Source organism: Stegodyphus dumicola, chromosome 5, assembly GCF_044657685.1.
Source record: "Stegodyphus dumicola isolate Sdum_Otavi_A_Nest chromosome 5, ASM4465768v1".
NCBI lineage: Eukaryota > Metazoa > Arthropoda > Arachnida > Araneae > Eresidae > Stegodyphus > Stegodyphus dumicola.
Window position 1 is genome coordinate 34,151,381 of NC_140772.1, and position 20,901 is coordinate 34,172,281.

Below are 20,901 nucleotides of genomic sequence, written 5' to 3' on the forward strand. Positions count from 1 at the left end.
GGGAGAGGGAAATTTTTAAACATTCAGTCTTTTGGGTGTCACCTATTATGCACTGATTTACTGATAGCTATGGCAACGAGTCAGCTTTTCTAACGGATGATTTAAATTCAAAGCATTTCTCTAGGAATGTTCTACATCAAACAAGAGAGGTGCATCCTTTCAAATTTTATAGATGCGATGCTTCCTGTTTTCTGAATGATAGGTTTCCAACAAACAGCTCTTATAGCTATAACAGCCAAAAAGTTTTAGATATTACATGTGCCAACTTGTATTTATTTCTATGAAGTTACTAGAGTCTACTGGAAATGATCACCTGCCTGTATGAATTGAGCTGAAACATTCTGATAAAAAACTAAACACCAGCAAAGACTTTTGGAATATCAATAAAGCAAATTAAGATTTATTCAAAAGTTCATTGGATAGTTTTTTGCACCACAATCTCCAAGTTGAAGATCTTGAAAATAAACAGCAGTATTTTAAAGGATGGCCATTCCCAGAGGCAACAGGAAAAAGCTCAAACCCAATTTTAACAATTATTCAGAATTTTTCCCCCCTCTCTTTAAGCAAAAAAATGCTTTTCAAGATAATCTGTTAGCCTCTCCATCTTCTTCTATGAGTACTGCATTCAGTGCAAAAATGTATGCTAATTTTACGAAAAAGGGGTAGAATGATGTGAAAAATTTGACTTTTGAACAAACAATTCAAAGCTTTGGAAACTAAGAGGTAAATCTAGCCTCAGATCAAGGTGACTTATTTTTTTACATACTCGATTGGCAAGATGCTCTTATCATTCCAATCAGAAAACAAGATATGCAGGCCACAGACATACATAGTTTTAGACTTACTGCATCACAAAATATTTTATGTAAACTCATGGTGAAACTTATTTTGTAAAGAATTTCACATCACCTTAATGTAAACAACAGGCTTCTGCAAAAATGGAATGGTTTTAGAGCAGGACATTGCACAATTGATCAGATATTCTTCTTCTGACAAGATGTCTCAGATGTTCAGAATATGATATCTACCAATCACACAGTGGCCATATTTCTTGACCTTTCTCAAGCATTTGATAAAGTATGGAAAATAAGCTTCTAGCAGAGTTATACAGAACTTTGATATTAAAGGAATGACCTTGCTGTGGATCTCTGAATTTATAAAGCACAGATTATATCAGTGAAATATAATGACCTTCTTTCAAAAAGATACAGACTAAGCCAGGGTATACCTCAGGGTTTAGAACTTATTCCTATACTGTTTTCCCTCTTTGTTGTAGGCACAGAGGCAGAAATTAATTCTAACTGCTATATGGGATTGTATGCAGATGATACTCTTATTTGGAGTAGATATTCAAGTGTTTTATCTGCTCACAGGGATATTAATTTCTCTCACTAATGTTTCAGAATTTTTCCCAGAACCACAAGATAACTTTTAATCCTTTAAAAAGTCCATCATCAGTAATTTTACTAATAATAGAAATATATAAAACTTGGAGCTGGATATCTTCCTTCTGGAAAAGAGTCTTAACTGTGAGAGATATCCTATATACTTCAGATTTATCCTGGACTAGAATATTCTCAGCTATGCTCAAACTGATAATTTGATCAGGGATTGGAAAGTAAATTATTACTGCCCTTCATAGTAGTGGGTTGTTTAGAAAGTAATTGTTTGTTTTTCCTGTCGGGAGAGAAAGAGAGAGAGAGGGGGGAAAAAATTTCTTATAATATATAAATACTATTTTATTCAATTATATATTGACCACTTTTACTATCTTTTGCCATCTTCTTGGTAGTAGCATGATTCCACGCATATGAAAGTTCTGATCTCTGCATATAAAAAACCGATCCAAGTCATTTTTGAAAGACTTATTTGAAGTAAATTTTCTTTGATGATATCACTCAGTTTGTCCAGATGATGACAGTACTCCTTTGACTCAATTGTGGAACTGTCTGGTAGGAGCTTAAAAAGAAAGGGGGTGAAAGGGAACCCTTAAAATCCTATCAAATAGACAGCAGCACAATTTTTAAAAAATGAATATTGGCTTTCAAAGAGCTGCTCATCTCTTCTCTCAATGATTGTTTGCATTCAACATTATGTAATAATTCAACTTGAAAAATGGATCATTTGAGAAGCAAATTGCAGATATCAATACAATGGGGAAAATCTCTGCATTTTTGTTTTTAAAAAAAAAGTGGAACCCACATACCAAGCTCTGAAACAAACCAAATCGTTTTATGTGATTATAAATGGTTGAATTCAACAAACGCAATCTCTTTCTTGTGTTATTATTTGGTGGTTTGTTTCATAATACTTTCATTTTGTCTTCATAAGTTACAAATGAAATTTTAGAATGTGGTGCAATTTCAATATCAAAAGTGCTAGAATGAATTTTGTGATCCAGCTTTGGCAGTGGCATTTTGTCAACATATCTTTTCTATGCAAGTCATATCTCCCACCCCCATTCTTACCTTTTCAGTAATAGAAAATGCTGCTTTTGATTTTCCATTCTGATAAGACACACACATACACAATCTCGCAGAATCAAACAAAATATTTTACAAGTAAGCCTTGAAATGTTATTTTGTCAAAATATATAATGACAATACACTTTCAAATGAAGTTGACTAGTTAAAACTACAACTAATCACTTTAGATAAGTTAATGAAATCATTTTTGAAACAGCCCAGTAGCAGCCCAAGTAACATCATCTTGTACAAGGCTGATTTTCAATCTCTTAAGCTCAGATGTAAGTATCTCTACATCATCTACTACTTAATAAAGATTAAAAGTGTGGGAGATTAGCACAGAATTTCTAAATTAATTCAAAACTGGATCAACAGCTGCTGCCCCAAGAGATACAGCCCACTTAATCATGCTGAGAATGAGGGTTTGCAGCAAAATAAAATGGAACACGCTTTTCCAGTTTGCTGTCTTGATCCTTATTTGACCACGTACTTTCAACTCTAAACTCGGCCTACTTATCAGTAAAGGCCCTCATTACTCAAGGTAACTCAGACAATTGCTCCTAGAAGTTATTTATACAAAATTTGTTAATACAGTAGGGCAACAGCGCTATTCTGGGTTGCAGAATTTTTATCAAGGAGAGTAATGTTATTAAAATTAATTTAAAAATTCCGAATTACTGCTAGGTTTGAAGATCAGTTGATACAGACTGATAAAACTTTAAATTATTGCATCACTTAATAATCTTGGCGAAGATATTTTGATTCTGAGTAACAGCCATAGCTCAATTCAGCATCTAGCTAAATGGTTGGAAACATGGTAATTATATTACTGTGAACAATGTCTAAAATTAAAATCTATCAATGAATATCACAGGATGTTTTTACAGTGGTTCTATTGCATGTAGATACCCATGGAAGTAAAATGGAGCTTGCTTCTAATTTCAGGCTTGAGATCAGTTCATTCTGGAGTGCTGTTTTTGTTGCCTGAGGCAAGGGGTAGACAGGCCCAAATGAGAAATACATTTCCAATAACAAAATTTATTCTCTGTGCTCCAAATATAGCTTCTCACAGGCCACTTCTTCAAAAATCCTTTACTTTTTACTAGTATTGCAATTTCACTGAACAGCAATGTATTTTGTATGCACAATAGTTTTATTTTACTGTCAGTTATAATGGTAAAGCACTTAAGTGTAAGTCTTACAGAAAATACTTTTATGGAAGATTTTTGAGAAAAAATTGGTCTGTATTCATATTACACATAAAAAAAAAAAAAAAAAAAAAAAAAAAAAAAAAAAAAAAATGCCTATGCAGCTAACTTGTTTAAATCCAAAACATCAAACATGATTGAGATAAACTACCAGCATTCATTGGTACTTTGAACTTGCTTATTTGCAGGCTGCAGTAACTTAACCGAGCATTTATCAACTGAGGTTTCAGTTAACCAAGGTGGCAAACAAATTAAAGAAATCAGATTTAAAATGTAGTACTATTAGAAAAAGTGCAATAAAAATCCATAACATTCATGAATTTTCTTATCAGTGATTGATCTTTCAGCCTTTTTGTATCAGTTATAGATAATTAAACGATTTTTCTATTGAGTAATATAATAAAAGATGCGGTTTACATGTGTTAAACATGAAAACAACATTAAAAATCAGACAACTGATAATAATATTGTAAACATGATTCAAAGCATAAAAGGATTTAAAGGCACTGCTGAAGAGTTTTGGAGTATATAATATTAGAAAACTGTGTTTAGATTTTCATGTTTTTAGTGATGAAGAAATCATTCATATCATAAATCCAGAAAACAATAAAAACTGCAATGATGAGAATGTTGCTGAAGATGACAAAGAAATGAAAATAGGCAGAATAAAAATATAGCCATCCTGCACCCTTTAGGAAAGCATGTGCTGTATTTAGAATAATGGCTCAGTGCTTCTTCTATCCTTTGGATCTTTTTCAAAACATTGCATAACTGAATGATGGCTGATAGAAATATAAGGTAATCACGAAAAAATATCACAAAATTTTTTTTCAAAAAATTATCTCATAAATATGTATATAAGAAATCTGTTGAAATTTTCTAACTTGCATAAATTTTGATGTCATGAAATCTTATATGGATTACTTGTTTAATTGAAGAAAACAAATTTTATAAAAGAATTTATTAAAGTGTTAATAACAGTTCTTGCTAATGGTGTTAATAGTTTTTGCCTTTATGTTTAAAATTTTAAATAAACTCCGGAAAACTTCATTGAAAGAAAAACTGGTATGATTTAAAATTTAGTCTCTACTAACCTAGTTTTCTTTAACAGTACGTAGTGATGGCTCAGTTACCTTGGATAATCGAGTTTCTATTGTATACTCACAACACTACTCCCTTCTTCTCTTCAATTACATTGCATTAAAAGCACAAAAAGTTTTGTAATTAAAAAACAGGTAGTTCCCTGTTTAATCACTCAGCCCAGTTTAGCTACATATGTCTACTTTAATAAAGTCATGTCAAAAATAATGAACCATATCAATCGGCCATGATTGTGTCTCCATCTTTTCGTACTATAACATCAACCTACATCAGACCAAAATTTTCATTACACATACACACACACATATATATATATATGTGTGTGTGTATGTGTGTGTATATATATATATATGTGTGTGTGTATATATATATATATGTGTGTGTGTGTGTGTATATATATATATGTGTGTGTGTTTATATATGTAAGAAAAATAAAGAATATGTAAAAGATTAAATTAGCAATGTAAACTTCCATTCTCTATTCTAAAAATAGTAACCTCTCTCTGCACAGTGTCATTTCAAGACTATTCTATGCCATATGATTCTTACGTACTTATGATGATGTAAATGGAATTAAAACTTAACCAGCCAATAGTAATTTTAGAGCAATATTAACTGTCCAATCAGAATGTATTGAGAACCAAAACTCACTCAGTTTGACTTAAGATTTCATCCTGAACATTACGCGCTTGCTTTCTACGCTCTGGCCTAGCTCACTTTAGACTTGTGTGTAACTGCAACATGTTGCTGAAAATAAAACTGAAGATTTAATCGGCATTCCCCTCCAATTTCCTAGTCGATATGGATCAGCATTTCTATGCCATCCAAATTCCTGCTCCTGGTCATTGCTTCTGAGTTTGAATATATTACATATATATACATACACACACATTTAAAAAAATCTGGATTTAAACAAAGTAATGAAAGTAAATACTGATATATACTTTTGTGACTGGACACTGTGAACGACTTTTCTCCAAAATTTCACTATAATCATCACATGAGGCACCTTCACTCATTTTCTCTGTAAATCTGATAAAAAAAAGTGGAAATAAATATTTTGTCACCAATTAACTTGGAAAAAAAAAAAAAGTGGAATTAACTCTTTAGATGGAAATTTAACCTTTTTGCTCCCAGCATATCAAATATGATACATCCCAGCTTCCTCTGTGGGTCCACTACATCAAATGAGATACAGGAACAAAGTGTCACTGGCAGTCCACTGTATCATATTTGATATGCTGGAAAAAAAAAAGCATGCATAAAACATGTCAAAATGCTTCAAAACTTTATTCAATTGAATCTCTTCAGTGTCAGCTTTTTATTATGAATATTATTTACTATCTTATTCTATAAATATGAAACTCATGTTAACCATGTGTATTCAGAATTCAAGCAGTTTCAGGTTTTGTATGTAAATAAGAAATAAGTAAATAATAATGTAAATAAGGCTGATATAAAAAGAAATGATTTTTTAAGTTTTTACTTCATTACTGTACAGGAATAATTTAAATATGAAAATACAATCATTCTGATTATACTGTACATTAAGTTATTTTTAATTTTTATTTCATTGTGAGTATTAGGATTTTTCCTTTATATTATAAAAAAATAATATATGTAAGAATCCAAATATTTCCATAAAAAGCAGATTTTATAGAAATTATTTTAGGCTTCATTGCAAACCACACTTGACAAAATATTGAAGTTCAGGACTCCAAGGTAACAGGTGCAAGGAAAAACTTTAATCTCTTGACTACTTTGGGAGCAAAAAGGTAAAAGGAAGAAAAATAAGCTTTGTAGGGATTTATATTTATTTTAAATAACCAAGTTAATTTAATTTCACATTCTTTCCTATAAGCGTCCAGTTACATTTATTGCTTTCAGTAACGATGTTTTCACTTATACATTAAATTTTGCTACCAATTACAAATTCATATCTTTTGCTGTTATAAAAGAGAAATTTCAAAATAATATGCTGAGAAATCCAGACAGAAAATGTACAAGAGGGAGGAATAAGCAAACTAACACAGAATTATTCTCTGAAATTATCTCAAATCTAACAAATAACTTCATAGATATGAAATTTGCTATACTTAGCTGGTTATATACATAATGGAAAAGAGCAATATATCAGCATATTAGATCATCTAAAAAAGATTTAATTAGGTATACTGCAGTTCCTTGCACATTTTTACCTTTTTTGACTGATTTTATCATCTGAAAATGATAAGAGGAAAATTATATGAGTAATTTAATTTCTGAAGAATACAGTTAGAGTAAGAACATAACAAATGAAAAGGAGCCATGGATAAATTACAGGTAATTATCACAATATTATTTCTTTCATAGACACCTACATTCCAGTAAGAATATATAAGAGCATTAATAACACAATATCTTATATTGTGCCAGTATCTGGTGGTAACAGAGATAAGACACCCAGGGGCACCCTACATGAATAAGCCTTGACTGCAGTTCTCAAGACAGACACTGGAGAAACAAAGGGGTGAGGCAAACAAATGACCTAGATTTTTAAAGATCGAAACCATCAACAGCAGATAAGACTACAATGAGCTGAAACATAAATAACAGGTGAAGTGATGAGGTGAAATCTCATCTAGTAACTTTAATGAAGAATTTTCACAAAATATATTTCAAATAATAGACACAAGAGAAAACAAAATGCATGGTTGTTAATAAAAAAATGGAAATACAAATTGAATACACTGAATAAAAATTAAAATAATCAAAGGAATATAGTTTACCAACAAACTAGCCCCTCAGATGGAAAATTATGTACAACAAAGGAAGGAAAAACAAAATGTGAATACTTTTAAAACCTTGTGCTTAAAAGCTAGGGGGGGAGTATGCAAGGAAATATGATAAGTAAAATTTATTATTAAAAAATACTTATATTTTATCAGTAAAAAGTGCATTTAATTTTTGTGCATAAAAATTTTTTAAATATAATTTATTTAATATGTGGCTAATATGTCATTAAAGTAGATATTTATATTTTATCAGCAAACTCTCATAACTTCCCAAATATAAGACCAAAATTTTTTTTGCTTATACAAATTATTTTGCTTAGATTTACAATACATTTACTGATTTTTGCAGTTGTTAATCAACTGGTGAGATATTTATGCAATATAAATTTTAACTCAAAACAATGGAAAGGTGAGTTTTTAGTCACCAATCCTATTTTTTCATAAAAATTTTTCCAAAGCATAACATTTAATCGAAAACTGATTCACTAATATATCAGAACAGTATGATGAATTACTAATCTCATTCAAAAATGGAGTCTTTATAATCCTTTTATTCTTAATGAAGTTATGTATGACATACACAATCCTTAAACTACACTCTAAAATGAAAATATTTACATATACAATTTTCTGCACCAAAATAATATTCAAATTCTATCAACAGCCTCCTCACTGGCATCAAAAGGCATTCTGAGCAAGCAAGAAGAATTGTCATAACATTTGGCTCCCTTCGAGTACCACTATAAATTTCAAATACTTCACATAGCATGAAGCCAAATTTGATTAGTCAATAACCGACATAATAACAACATTCAGTTTTGCAAATGAGATGCTACAAAAACAATTAAATACAGCATAAATAATTTTTAACAAAAAGTTATGCATTTATCACCTAAAAATGAACTTATAGCTATATTGCTGGAATTATAATTATCATACTGTTATATAATAATATTTTCATAAAATTCTTTAGAATACAGAACATGAAGAAAAGATGCGATTTTTAAAAATAATCTATTCGTAAAGTAATTAATTTACTACAGTACAAAGTCTAAAATCCAAATCATTAATAATAATATTAATAAAAAAAAACCTCTTATGTCTAGAAACGGAGAATGTCTCAAGAAAAAGCAAATTCTCTAAGCGATTCTGGCTAACTAAGATTCCCATGTCATTTTCAAATACTTCCTGGTTAGGGAATCTCATCCTGGCTAATGACAATACATTGATTGATGTTAGCCAGGACTGCACTTTCAGACATGTGTGATGGGATTAGCATTTTTTCTACCCCACTTAACCCTCTGACCGCTCAATTTGTGGACCAAAATCGCTTCCAAAATTGTGTATTTTTTTTTTTCTTCCAAATTTTAAATCTATATATATTGGAGAATTGAAAAATGCACTTTTTCTTTCTAGAAAATATTTTTTATATAGATTTTTATCATGAGAAACTAAGTTGCCAGAAAAACCAATTTCAGATGTTATCACAAAAACAAAACAAAAAAAAAAAAAAAAAAAAAAAAAAAAAAAAAAAAAAAAAAAAAACTTTTTTTTAAAAATAAATTTCAGTCAAATTACAGTTAATTTCTATTTATTACATACTATAAAAAAGTAAAATGTATACAATTTAAGAAATTATAAAGCACTGAGGGGAAAATACCTTATAAATGCAGTTTAGTATGATAGAGTTCAAAACAGGGTTCAAGGCAAAGTCCAACTTCACAGTCTTTGCACCAGATTCAATAAATCTAATTATTAATCTAATCAATAAATATGACTCTTTAATCAATAAATTTTACTCTTTCCATGACACTGTACATCTGTCAATCAGCCAATGGATATAGGTATTTTATGTGAAATGAAATGATTGCAGTGATGAAGTAGCTTTTTAAAAACCAATGCAGCATTAAGATCATTCAAGAAATCAAATAATATTTTATTATAAAATCTGATACGTGTGGCAATGCAAGATCCTGAGAGGAGATGCCTGCGGATATTTTTAGAAATGCTTGGTATAATTAATAACTAGATTTCATCAATCAACAGATGTAGTATAGTTTAAAATCCAGAAAATATCGCCATTTTTATTTTGAATCACATTTTAATTTCAAGTAGTGGTGATTAAGAAAAAAAATTTTCTTTTTGCAGAATACTTCTTTCTTAAAGAAATATTAATAAAGGATATTATTTATATTTTTCATTAAATATAGCATTTCTATATGTCATTTTACTATTTTCAGATTGATGATCTAAAAACTGGAAATATCCAAAATCTGGTACTGCTGAAATTTCGACGATTCCAGATCTTGGATTTTGTACTGTGCTAACCTTTAATTTCATTATTTCTGATGATTAGCAGATTATTATTAAAATTACTTTCCTTCAAATTTAAGCTGTAACAGACTTTTAATTAAAAAAAAAAAAAAAAAAAAAAAAAATACTAACAACTTTCGAATTTAAGTCCAATAGGATTTTAAATTTGGGAGAAAAGAAAAGCTTTTATAACAGGTAACTGAAAAATAAAGGAACAAAATTAATTTTTTAAAAATAAAATTACTAATATAAATACAATAAGCTACTTGGGAAATAAGATTTTAAAATATTCACTTTATATTTTAAACAGTATCCTAATTTTTGCATCTTAAAAATTTAAATGAAGAGTGCAGCTTAGATTTGAGGTAATGTGTTACCTGAAGGCAAATTTATAAATAGATTGAAAATTGATGTCTACACAAAATTAACAGTATAAATTTTAATTTAAATTTAGTTATGATATTTTAATGTAACTAGATACAAACTGCTCTTAAATATACACATATATACATCTGGAACAAATATATCCATGTTCTCATGAGATATACATATATTTATTAGCAATTTATATCAATAGCCTGCAAGGCTTTCTTTGTTACCAGGTAAATAAATTGGTACTTTCTGTTATTGGGACTAGAATCTGGTCAGAAAAGCACAGAACAGAAAGAGAATACAGAACATAAAAATAGCAGCAACATCAACAATAACACCTACACACACACACACACACACAAAACAAAACAAAACAAAACAAAAAAAAAAAAAAAAAGTACCATTACAAATTTTTAATATATGTAAATAATTTTAATGAAATTATACATGAAACTGTAGCAGCTTTTGAATAATGTAAAATTAAAGGCTTGAAAGAGACAAAGCTTTGTGAAAACATTAAGGTTACAGGGGCAAGTCAATTTAAAATTGAGGCTATTTCGCTTAATTGGTGGGAAATTTTTTTTTTGTAAAGTTTGATACCCCTTAGATTATAAATGCTTCATTATTCCACAAATCACCATTTTATATTTTAAATTTCATAATTTCTACATGCTATCTTACTAGATTTAAACTGGCTGCAGAAAAATCCCAAATCCGGAATTACGGAAGTCCCGACAAGTTTGGATCTCAGACTTTATACTGCACTCATAATGAGCATTTGACAACGTCACCAATAGATGGCATTGTTCCAATTGCTGGTTTCCACACTGCTCAGATGCTAATCAAATTTGCTAAAAGTGAAGAATAAAAACCTGTTTATAATAGACGAAATGAATGTGCAGAGATAGAGTTCAGAAACAGCTCTTTTTTCATTTTGGTAATGGGTTCGGACCTAACTACAGTGATAAACTAACTACATCAATATCACAAAAAGAATGTAAACAGCTTTCAGACAATAAAAGCTCAGTAAGTCAAATTTAAGTAACAAAACAGATGCCAGATGCAAATAAAACAACAGAAAATAATAATAATAATAAAAAAAAAGAAACATGAATCTATACATTAAGACTTCAACATTTATATTGCTTAATAATTAAAAACAGCTCTTTAAACTTATTATTTACATTTATACATTCCTTTAAAAATCTAAAACTTACAAAAAAAAAAAAAAAAAAAAAAAGTACTTTTCCATTTTGTTGGCGCAGGCGATAAAGTCGCCAATAATGGTACAACTCATGCCAAACGGAATATCCTCGCTGGTAACCTTTCAAAACCTCATTTTCCAAACAAGCCGTGGCCATTTCTTATCAGATTGATTGTTTCTTTCAATACTGTCATACAAATACATAGAATTTTTACCAGATAGTTCAATTTTATGTTCCAAGGCCATTCGCGGTAATTAAGTCAATTAGGATGCAATCACGCTGCTCACCCGAAGGCAAAAATATAGAAAAGGCACAGTCAAGGGCTAAATTAATCAATTCTAATGAGAATGCTTTAGTGAATTAAAGCACTGCGGTTTTACATAATTTCTGAGTAAGCCATTTGTACGAATTGAAATAATTCTTGCATTTAAACTTTTACTACAAATTAAGAATAACTGGAAATTAATGTAGATAATTAATGAGAGAATTAGATTTTTGTACTGTAGTTTACGCAAGATGAGAATACTTGGGGTCACGTGATATGAACCGGCGAATCAGGACATTGAACCATGAAAGCACAGTAAATTTCTAAATTAATGTTCCGGTTGATCTTTGGATTATGGTAACTTGGCGATTTTTTGGCAAAAATTTGGCGACCAACTCTGCTACAGCAACCCCCTATTTTTTTTTTCACCGCCATTTTGTCTTCACGAAGTAAAGACATGTTTCTTTTCGGAACTACTCTGATATGCACCCTCAAGTCGCCAAATATTTTTGGCGAGAAACTTCACGCTGCCATATTACTACAGTCAAAAGTCGTTAATCCGGACTCGTCGGGACTTTGGCGATTCCGGATTATCGATTTTTCCGGATTATAGATCATCAGTTTAAATCTCGTTAGATGGCATGCAGAAATTCTAAAATTAAAAATATGAAACCGTAATTTATGAAATAAAGAACAATTATGATCTAAAGGGTATCAAAATTTGCAAAAAGAAAAAGCTTAATATTTATTTGTTTACTTTATTAAACATTTCTTTCAATGTAAGTTGTTTAAGTTTTGCTTCGTTTCATGTGATAATACTTTCTCTTTAATTCTATTAAACAGACATAATTTCTTGTTCAGTTACAAAGTTCCGCTGTTCAAGTCCTATAATTGCTGTGTCAAGAACACCGACTAATTTGTCAATCGAAATTTTTTCGTTTTCAATAACCTCTGTCACTTTTCTTCGCTATTGGAAGCGAATTATAATGACGAGGAACTTGTTTTAAATCATATCAAAGACGGAGCATATCGAGATGAAATACTACATTTGGTAAGGAATTATAAGCCAAATAAAATAAAAACATCTGCGCTGAAGATAAGGATAGTGCTGACAGATCAACTTCCAATTCATTATGCGCTCGCCGCGGCGTTCCCCCCGCCGAGCAGCATGAAATTGATAAACAGATTTCGGATTTCAGAACATACTTTCGCTTTAGATCCTTTACATATTAACAAATATATATCGGAAATTCTATTTGATATAATCGAAAGTTTAAGCTTACTTTTATAAAATTGCTCTTACAGTCTGCAAAAAATAATAATCCGGATCCAATTCGAAAATTAAGGAACATCGCAATCATTAACATTAACTGAAATAGATAATTAGATAATTTTAGCTTATACGTCCATTATACATAAAACGCGCACGCGAAAACGTATTCTGCACTTGCGCACACTCATATGCGCAGTCGTAAAAGGTCTTACGCGCACGCGTAAACGCCTATGCGCATGTGTCAACGCGGCGCATGCGCAGAAAGTTTTTAGTTTTGAGGTCTGGATTATAGATCATTCCGAATTAACGACTTTTGACTGTACCTAAATTTTTTGTCTACATTTTGAACTTACAGCCTAAAATGTCTCCAAAAACGCGGTTTTTGCACGTGCAAAAACTACGTTTTGAACACACAATTTAGCTAAAAGTCCGAAACAAAAACAAAAAATTTAGATAGCAAAAACGTAAAGTTTCTAACCAAAAATATTTGACAAGAATCCATGTACACAGCGACATATTTAAACTTAAAAAAACATCTACAAATTGTACAATGTAGGCAACGAACGAATCTACAAACTACGCACACCTCGCTTTAATAAATTAACATAACAACATTAAATTTCAAAGAATACCATGTACACAGCATCCTGTTTAAACTTAAAAAAAATTCTACGAATTGCACAATTTAGGCAAGGAAGGAATCTACGATCTACGCACTCCTCGCTTTAATAAAATAACATAACAACAATAAATTTCAAATAATACCATGTACACAGCATTCTGTTTCAACTTTAAAAAACATCTAGAAATTGTACAGTCTAGACACTAAACAACAAAATAAACTAAAATAAATTTCAAACAATTTAAAAAAACAACAATAACGATAGAAATTCATACTAAAGAACCAATGAACATAGCATTCCACAAAATAAGAACAAGGATAAAATAAAATGCACTTACCATGAATTAATGCGTTTTCGAATAGCAGAAATATAAATTTCATACTGCCTTTAACATGCCGCCACATAATCACTATCGTATTTACATGACAGCCAGACACACTATCCAGAAAATTTATACTATGGTTCACAAATAAATAAAATCACAAATCCCTACTTCTATCATGCACTGCTATTAAAAATAATATCCCTGACCCTCTTTCCACACTTCCAAATACCAACTACTCCTCAACAGGATAGCCACAATCATATTTCCTTTTGCCGAACATCAATTCAACAACTACCATTTTATCTTTCCCTCCCATCTTCTCAGACACAGAGGCGAACCAACGAGCTCCAGCGAAAGATTTTTCAACGTCAACAGGGTTGCCATAGAACACACAATCGCACCAAAAACCAGCGCAGAACACATATCGCCACATTTGGTGAAATTAGAGCGTATATTAGAGTTGTACCTTCTTTTCTTTTTATTTACTCAACACTTTTTCCAACAATCTCCTAGCCGAATTACACTTATGCTAGAAATTTTATGTAACAAAACTGCTCAATCATGACAAATATTAATTGCAAAATTGGGAAAAAGTGCACAATCGCAAACTCCTTGTGCGGTTTTCAGAATAGCACATACACATAAACCATTTACACGTCGACTTATTTTTACTTAAAAAAACATCCCAGAAATGCACAAAAATGGCATTGCACACACTCTTAACTTTATCCATCTACACTGCTATTTTCTCATAAATTACAAAAATGTGCACGAAAATGCAGGAAAATTTTCTGAATCTTTAAACTCGGTAAACAGCACATATATGAAATTACCTGATCGCGAAAAAGTATATACCCTTTCCAAGTATGAACATTTCCACGTATAAAATAAATAAAATATCCAAAAACTTTTATCTCTAAATTATCTATTATATTATAAACGTCACCAACGAATTCCTACTGCAAACATTAAAAATGGTTACAAATACTTAGTGTCAAATATTTAAATTATTTCCATGCACGTTTACTTCAATTGAAACCTATACCAAATTCCTACAAACATAAAATTCACAAAATAACTATCATTTAATTAAAATATCACTAAACCATGTACACGTTGACTTATTTTTACTTAAAAAAACATCCCAGAATTGCACAAAAATGGCATTGCGCACACTCTTCACTATATCCATGTACACTGCTTTTTTGTCATAAATTAGAAAAATTTAACGAAAATGCATGAAAATTTTGTGAATCTTTAAATCCGGTAAAAAGAACATATATGAAATTACCTGATCGCGAAAAAGTATATACCCTTTCCAAGGATGAACATTTCCACGTATAAAATAAATAAAATATCTAACTTTATCCATCTATTATATTAAAAACGTCACCAACGAATTTCTACCACAAACATTAAAAATGGTTACAAATACTTAGTGTCAAATATTTAAATTATTGGTTGATCTTTACATTATGGTAACTTGGCGATTTTTTGGCGAAAATTCGGCAACCAACTCTCCTACAGCAACCCTCTATTTTTTTTCCCCGCCGCCATTTTGTCTTCACGAAGTAAAGACATGTTTCTTTTCTTTTTATCTACTGAACACTTCTTCCAACAATCTACTAGCCGAATTACACTTATGCTAGAAATTTTATCAAACAAAACTGCTTAATCATGACAAATATTCACTGCAAAATTGGGAAAAAGTGCACAATACCATACTCCTTACGCGTTTTTCAAAATAACACATACACATAAACCATGTACACGCTGACTTATTTTTACTTAAAAGAAATCCCAGAATTGCACAAAAATGGCATTGCGCACACTCTTCACTATATCCATGTACACTGCTTTTTTCTCATAAATTAGAAAAATTTCACGAAAATACATGACAATTTTCTCAATCTTTAAACCCGGTAAAAAGAACATATATGAAATTACCTGATCGCGAAAAAGTATTTACCCTTTACAAATATGAACATTTCCACATATAAAATAAATAAAATATCCAAAAACTTTTACCTCTAAATCATCTATTACATTATACACGTCACCAACGAATTCATACTGTAAACATTAAAAATGGTTACAAATACTTAGTGTCAAATATTTAAATTATTTCCATGCACGTTTACTTCAACTTAAACGTATACCAAATTCCTACAAACATAAAATTCACAAAATAACTATCATTTAATTAAAATATCACTAAACCATGTACACGTCGACTTATTTTTACTTAAAAAAACATCCCAGAATTGCACAAAAATGGCATTGCGCACACTCTTCACTATATCCATGTACACTGCTTTTTTGTCATAAATTAGAAAAATTTCACGAAAATACATGACAATTTTCTCAATCTTTAAACCCGGTAAAAAGAACATATATGAAATTACCTGATCGCGAAAAAGTATTTACCCTTTACAAATATGAACATTTCCACATATAAAATAAATAAAGTATCCAAAAACTTTTACCTCTAAATCATCTATTATATTATAAACGTCACCAACGAATTCATACCGCAACCATTACAAATACTTAGTGTCAGATATTTAAATTATTTCCATGCACGTTTACTTCAACTAAAACATATACCAAATTCCTACAAACATAAAATTCACAAAATAACTATCATTTCATTAAAATATAATTAAATTCAAAAACACTACTTAAAATATAAATGAGCACATACATTAAATTAATAAAAATTACCTTAGAATCCTAATTACTTTAAACTAAATCATTGCTAATAACAATTTTCCCAATAATACCAAATTCCTTTCCACCTTACATTTAGAACAATGCATAAAAATAATATCCTCAAATAATTAAAAATACTAACTTACCTAATCTTCTTCAGAATCTTGATTATGTGGCGGATACACTTTTCTAATTCATTCAATAAAATTATTGAAAGATTTTTTCTGCGAATTTCTCCTCCATACTTCCTCCGCTAAATAAAAAGCAAACTTCTCTTTATCACAATGCCTAAATACCCATTTCGAATTCACTTTAGTTACGGCCATGGGATCCAAAAATTAACCAACACTGTTTCACACAACACAGAATAAAGCTAAATACAAAATTTCCAGATTTTTCCCCGATTTCTCCCCTTTTCCGATTAAATAACCGTAATTCGTCCATTAATATCATATGACATATGTCATGATCTCTCATTTCCCTCACGCAAAATAATGCGTAATCGGAACTGAGTACTGCTCACATTATTACCAAAGTCCCAGGTAGTAACCTTTATCGCCTCCAAAATGTCGCCAAACTAACAGTTACCATATTGTAAAGATCAACCAAATTATTTCCATGCACGTTTACTTCAATTGAAACGTATACCAAATTGCTACAAACATAAAATTCACAAAATAACTACCATTTAATTAAAATATCACTAAACCATGTACACGTCGACTTATTTTTACTTAAAAAAAATCCCAGAATTGCACAAAAATGGCATTGCGCACACTCTTCACTATATCCATGTACACTGCTTTTTTCTCATAAATTAGAAAAATTTCACGAAAATGCATGAAAATACTCAACGTATACTACTCAAACGTATTCCAAAATACTACAAACATATAACTCACAAAATCACGATCATTAAATTAAAATATAATTAAATTAAAAAACACTACTTAAAATATAAATAAGCATATACATTAAATTAATAAAAATTACATTACAATCCTAATTACTTTAAACTAAATCATTGCTAATAACAATTTTCCAATAATACCATATTAATTTATTTACTCCTTACATTTAGAACAATGCATAAAAATAATATCCTCAAATGATTAAAAATACTAACTTACCTAATCTTCAGGATCTTCATTATGTGGCATGCATACTTCCTTACATAAAGAGTTCCAATCGGCTGCAGTAGTACTGCTAATTTCTAAATCCGAAATCCAGTAGTCAACTGACAGTCTATTCACCCAGTAATAAGAAATTAATAAAATTTCACCCATACTCAAACTACTTTCAGGAAACCACGTACCCTTCCTTACACTCCGTTTCACAAAATGTCCATTTTCACCAGATTTCTTGCACCGCCATTCAAACTTATCTGTAATATCCTTCCTTTCACACAATCTCAACTTATTATTATTATCAGATAAACGCATTAAAAATTTAGAATTCACTTTACATAGCGCCATGCAATCCGAAAATTAATCAACACTATTTCGCACAACACACAATGAAGCTTAATACAAAATAATATAGTAATACAGATATTTTTCCAAATTTACCCCCTTTTCCGATTAAAGAACTGTAATTCGTCCATTAATGTCACATTACATACCTCATGATCTCTCATTTCCCTCACACAAAATAATGCGTAATCGGAACTGAGTACTTCTCACATTATTATCAAAGTCCTAGGTAGTAACTTTTATCGTCTTCAAAATGTCGCCAAACTACCTGTTACCATATTCCAAAGATCAGTCAATGTTCCTTTACAAATTTATTTGTTTTTTTACAAAATTTTAAACGATATTAAAATGTTTATGCCTTTAAAATAAAAAATTCTTAGAATTAACATTTGTTATGTCCATACTGTATGCTGTCGCCAATAAAGTCTGCTTAGCGAGATTTGCATTGGCGAAACGGGAAAGTACCCAACGTTTTTATTGATGTTAAATTCACGTAATACACGGGAATGTTGACAATTTAATAATTATCGTTTACAACCGATCACCAATAAATGACACTGTACCAACTTAAATCACGTAAGCTCTATGTTTCCTCAGAAGTATAAATATACAGAGGAACCCGCGAGCTGCAGTATCTTATTTTAAGCGTTTGGTTGGCAAATTAGTTTTCAGTTGAAAGCTGATCTTTCTGTACTAAGTGATTATGAGTTCAATAGGATTATTGGTCAGTGGCTCAGTCATTTAACACAAAAAAAATTACAGTGCTACCTGATGGAAGTTGTTTATTCCATTCAATTGCATTTTTGTTGTATGGTTCTACTAATTTACAACAAGCGAGTAACGTGCATTCAGCAATAGTAGAACATGTCTATCGTAACTGGAATGATTTCAGCGCATGGACCTGTAACCAGCACTGTGATCCTTACGATTCGGTGGAAGAGTATGCTTCATTCGACGACTTATGGACCTGCAGGGGACTTGTATATGTTACCAGCAAAGTATGAAATCTAGGCATTGTATATAATGTATAAAACTAGCCGGCAATGTATCAAACGATTCATATTTCACACATTTCCTAGGCATTCTATAGAATGCCAAATGACAAACTGGCAAAGTATGAAATACATTTCCGATTTGTTTTGAAGAACCAAATAAATGATGTAAAAAGGCCAAAATGACTACTAAGAAGGGACTACTGGCCGCCAAATCGGTAGGTTGCGATGTTTGTGAAAAACAAAAGTACATTCATTTATCCTGTTAAAGAAAGCGTCAGTACTATGCAGTATCACGTCACAGACACCGAGTTAACTTCTGTATTTCATGAAAACTCATTCGAATACTGCACGGGAACAACATGACAGAATGTCGAAAGAACTTTCAACCAATTACAAAACCGTTACATGTAATGATATTGAACTGTAATAACAGTTCAAAAAACAAAAAGTATTAAAAAGGGCATCGATGTGAAACTTATGATTGTTTCTGAATTTAATTTCTGTTGTCAGGTAGATCTTACCGATTCTCCGTCTCAGCCAGATAGAAAATACAAATTTATTACGTTGTATCAAGATCACCTCGCTCTTTTTTTTTTTTTTTTTTACAACATATTTCGAAGAACAGTTTTTTAATGGCACTCTTTCATTAATTTTTCAAAATAACATTTGTATTTTAGAGGAATGAACGTCTTTTACATAATAGCCATATCATAACCTTTTTTCTTCATACTTTGCCTAAAGAGCATTTGTCATTCTATAGAATAGCTAGATATTATAAGTAATGATTTTCTTATTTCATACTTTGCCAAAAATCGTCCAGCATTATATACAATGCCAAGGCATTCTATAGAATGCTAGCATTTCATACTTTGGTGGTAAAGGCATTACAATGTTTGTATACCAGTAGATCAATGCAGCATAAATTGTCCGAATATTCCTGGTGTCAAATTTACACAATGGGATGCAAACTTATGAAAAGGGTGTCCGCCAAAACGGAAACAAGATTGGCCCAAAAATTTCGGATCAAGTAGCTGGCGTTTATGTATGAAAAAAAGGAAGATAACTTGAAATTTCATGCTTTCTTTCTAAATAAAAATATTTTTATTAAAAAAGAAATGTATAATTGACTACTACAGATTAAACGTTTTTAAATTTTGCATATAAAAAGACAATATTTGTTTCTGGTACATTTCTGCTCATTGCAAACATTGCAAAGTGTAGCAGAACAGTAGCGCTATCTTGCGGTCAGTAGATATTGAATGGAGGCCACCAAAAACACAGAAGAATATTATCACACTGACAGGCCTTGAGTATAAGTTAACCTTGATAATATCAAGATATATTATAAGATAAAGAAGGCACTAGAGATTTCTCGGCGGTGATTTATTATAATGTAAAGAAGGTACTGGAGATTACCCGGTGGCTCGGTAAAAATTATGCAAGACTGGAAGTGACTAGTTTCACGTAATATGAAAAGCTTAAAAGAGACTTTGGAGTAAGTTTTATCGTTACTTTCGAAATTTTGAATCGCAGAAAGACATGTGATATAGCAAAATCGTGGCACTTTTGTTCACAGACGTTGTGTGACTGGCGAAATTTTATTCCTGAATGTATTATGGTAAGTGCACTTTATTTTATTGTTTTTATTTTCTAGAATGTTATGTTCATTGTTTTTTTACAATGAATTTCTGTTGTTATTGTTGTTTTTTGAATTGTTTGTAATTTATTTTAGTTTACTTTGTTGATTTGTGCGCAATGCCTAGATTGTGCAATTCGTAGATGTTTTTTTAATTTTAAA

At 30.6% G+C, this 20,901-nt stretch overlaps 1 protein-coding gene across 6 annotated transcripts in view; it reads right to left on the reverse strand.

Moving 5' to 3' along the window:
- Positions 1-20,901, reverse strand: part of Grip84 (Gamma-tubulin ring protein 84) — a 116,021-nt gene that overhangs the window by 87,891 nt on the left and 7,229 nt on the right. For 2 of the 6 annotated variants that reach the window (XM_085816557.1, XM_085816555.1), the window contains exons 2-4: positions 10,915-11,084; positions 5,898-6,015; positions 5,719-5,806 (exon numbers count right to left, since the gene is read on the reverse strand). In XM_085816557.1, the coding sequence (XP_085672683.1) occupies positions 5,719-5,806; positions 5,898-5,914 (105 nt within the window). In that variant the 5' untranslated portion in view covers positions 5,915-6,015; positions 10,915-11,084. The remainder of the gene's footprint in view (positions 1-5,718; positions 5,807-5,897; positions 6,016-10,914; positions 11,085-20,901) is intronic. The other 4 variants (XM_085816560.1, XM_085816554.1, XM_085816556.1 and 1 more) reach the window with 3 other exon arrangements.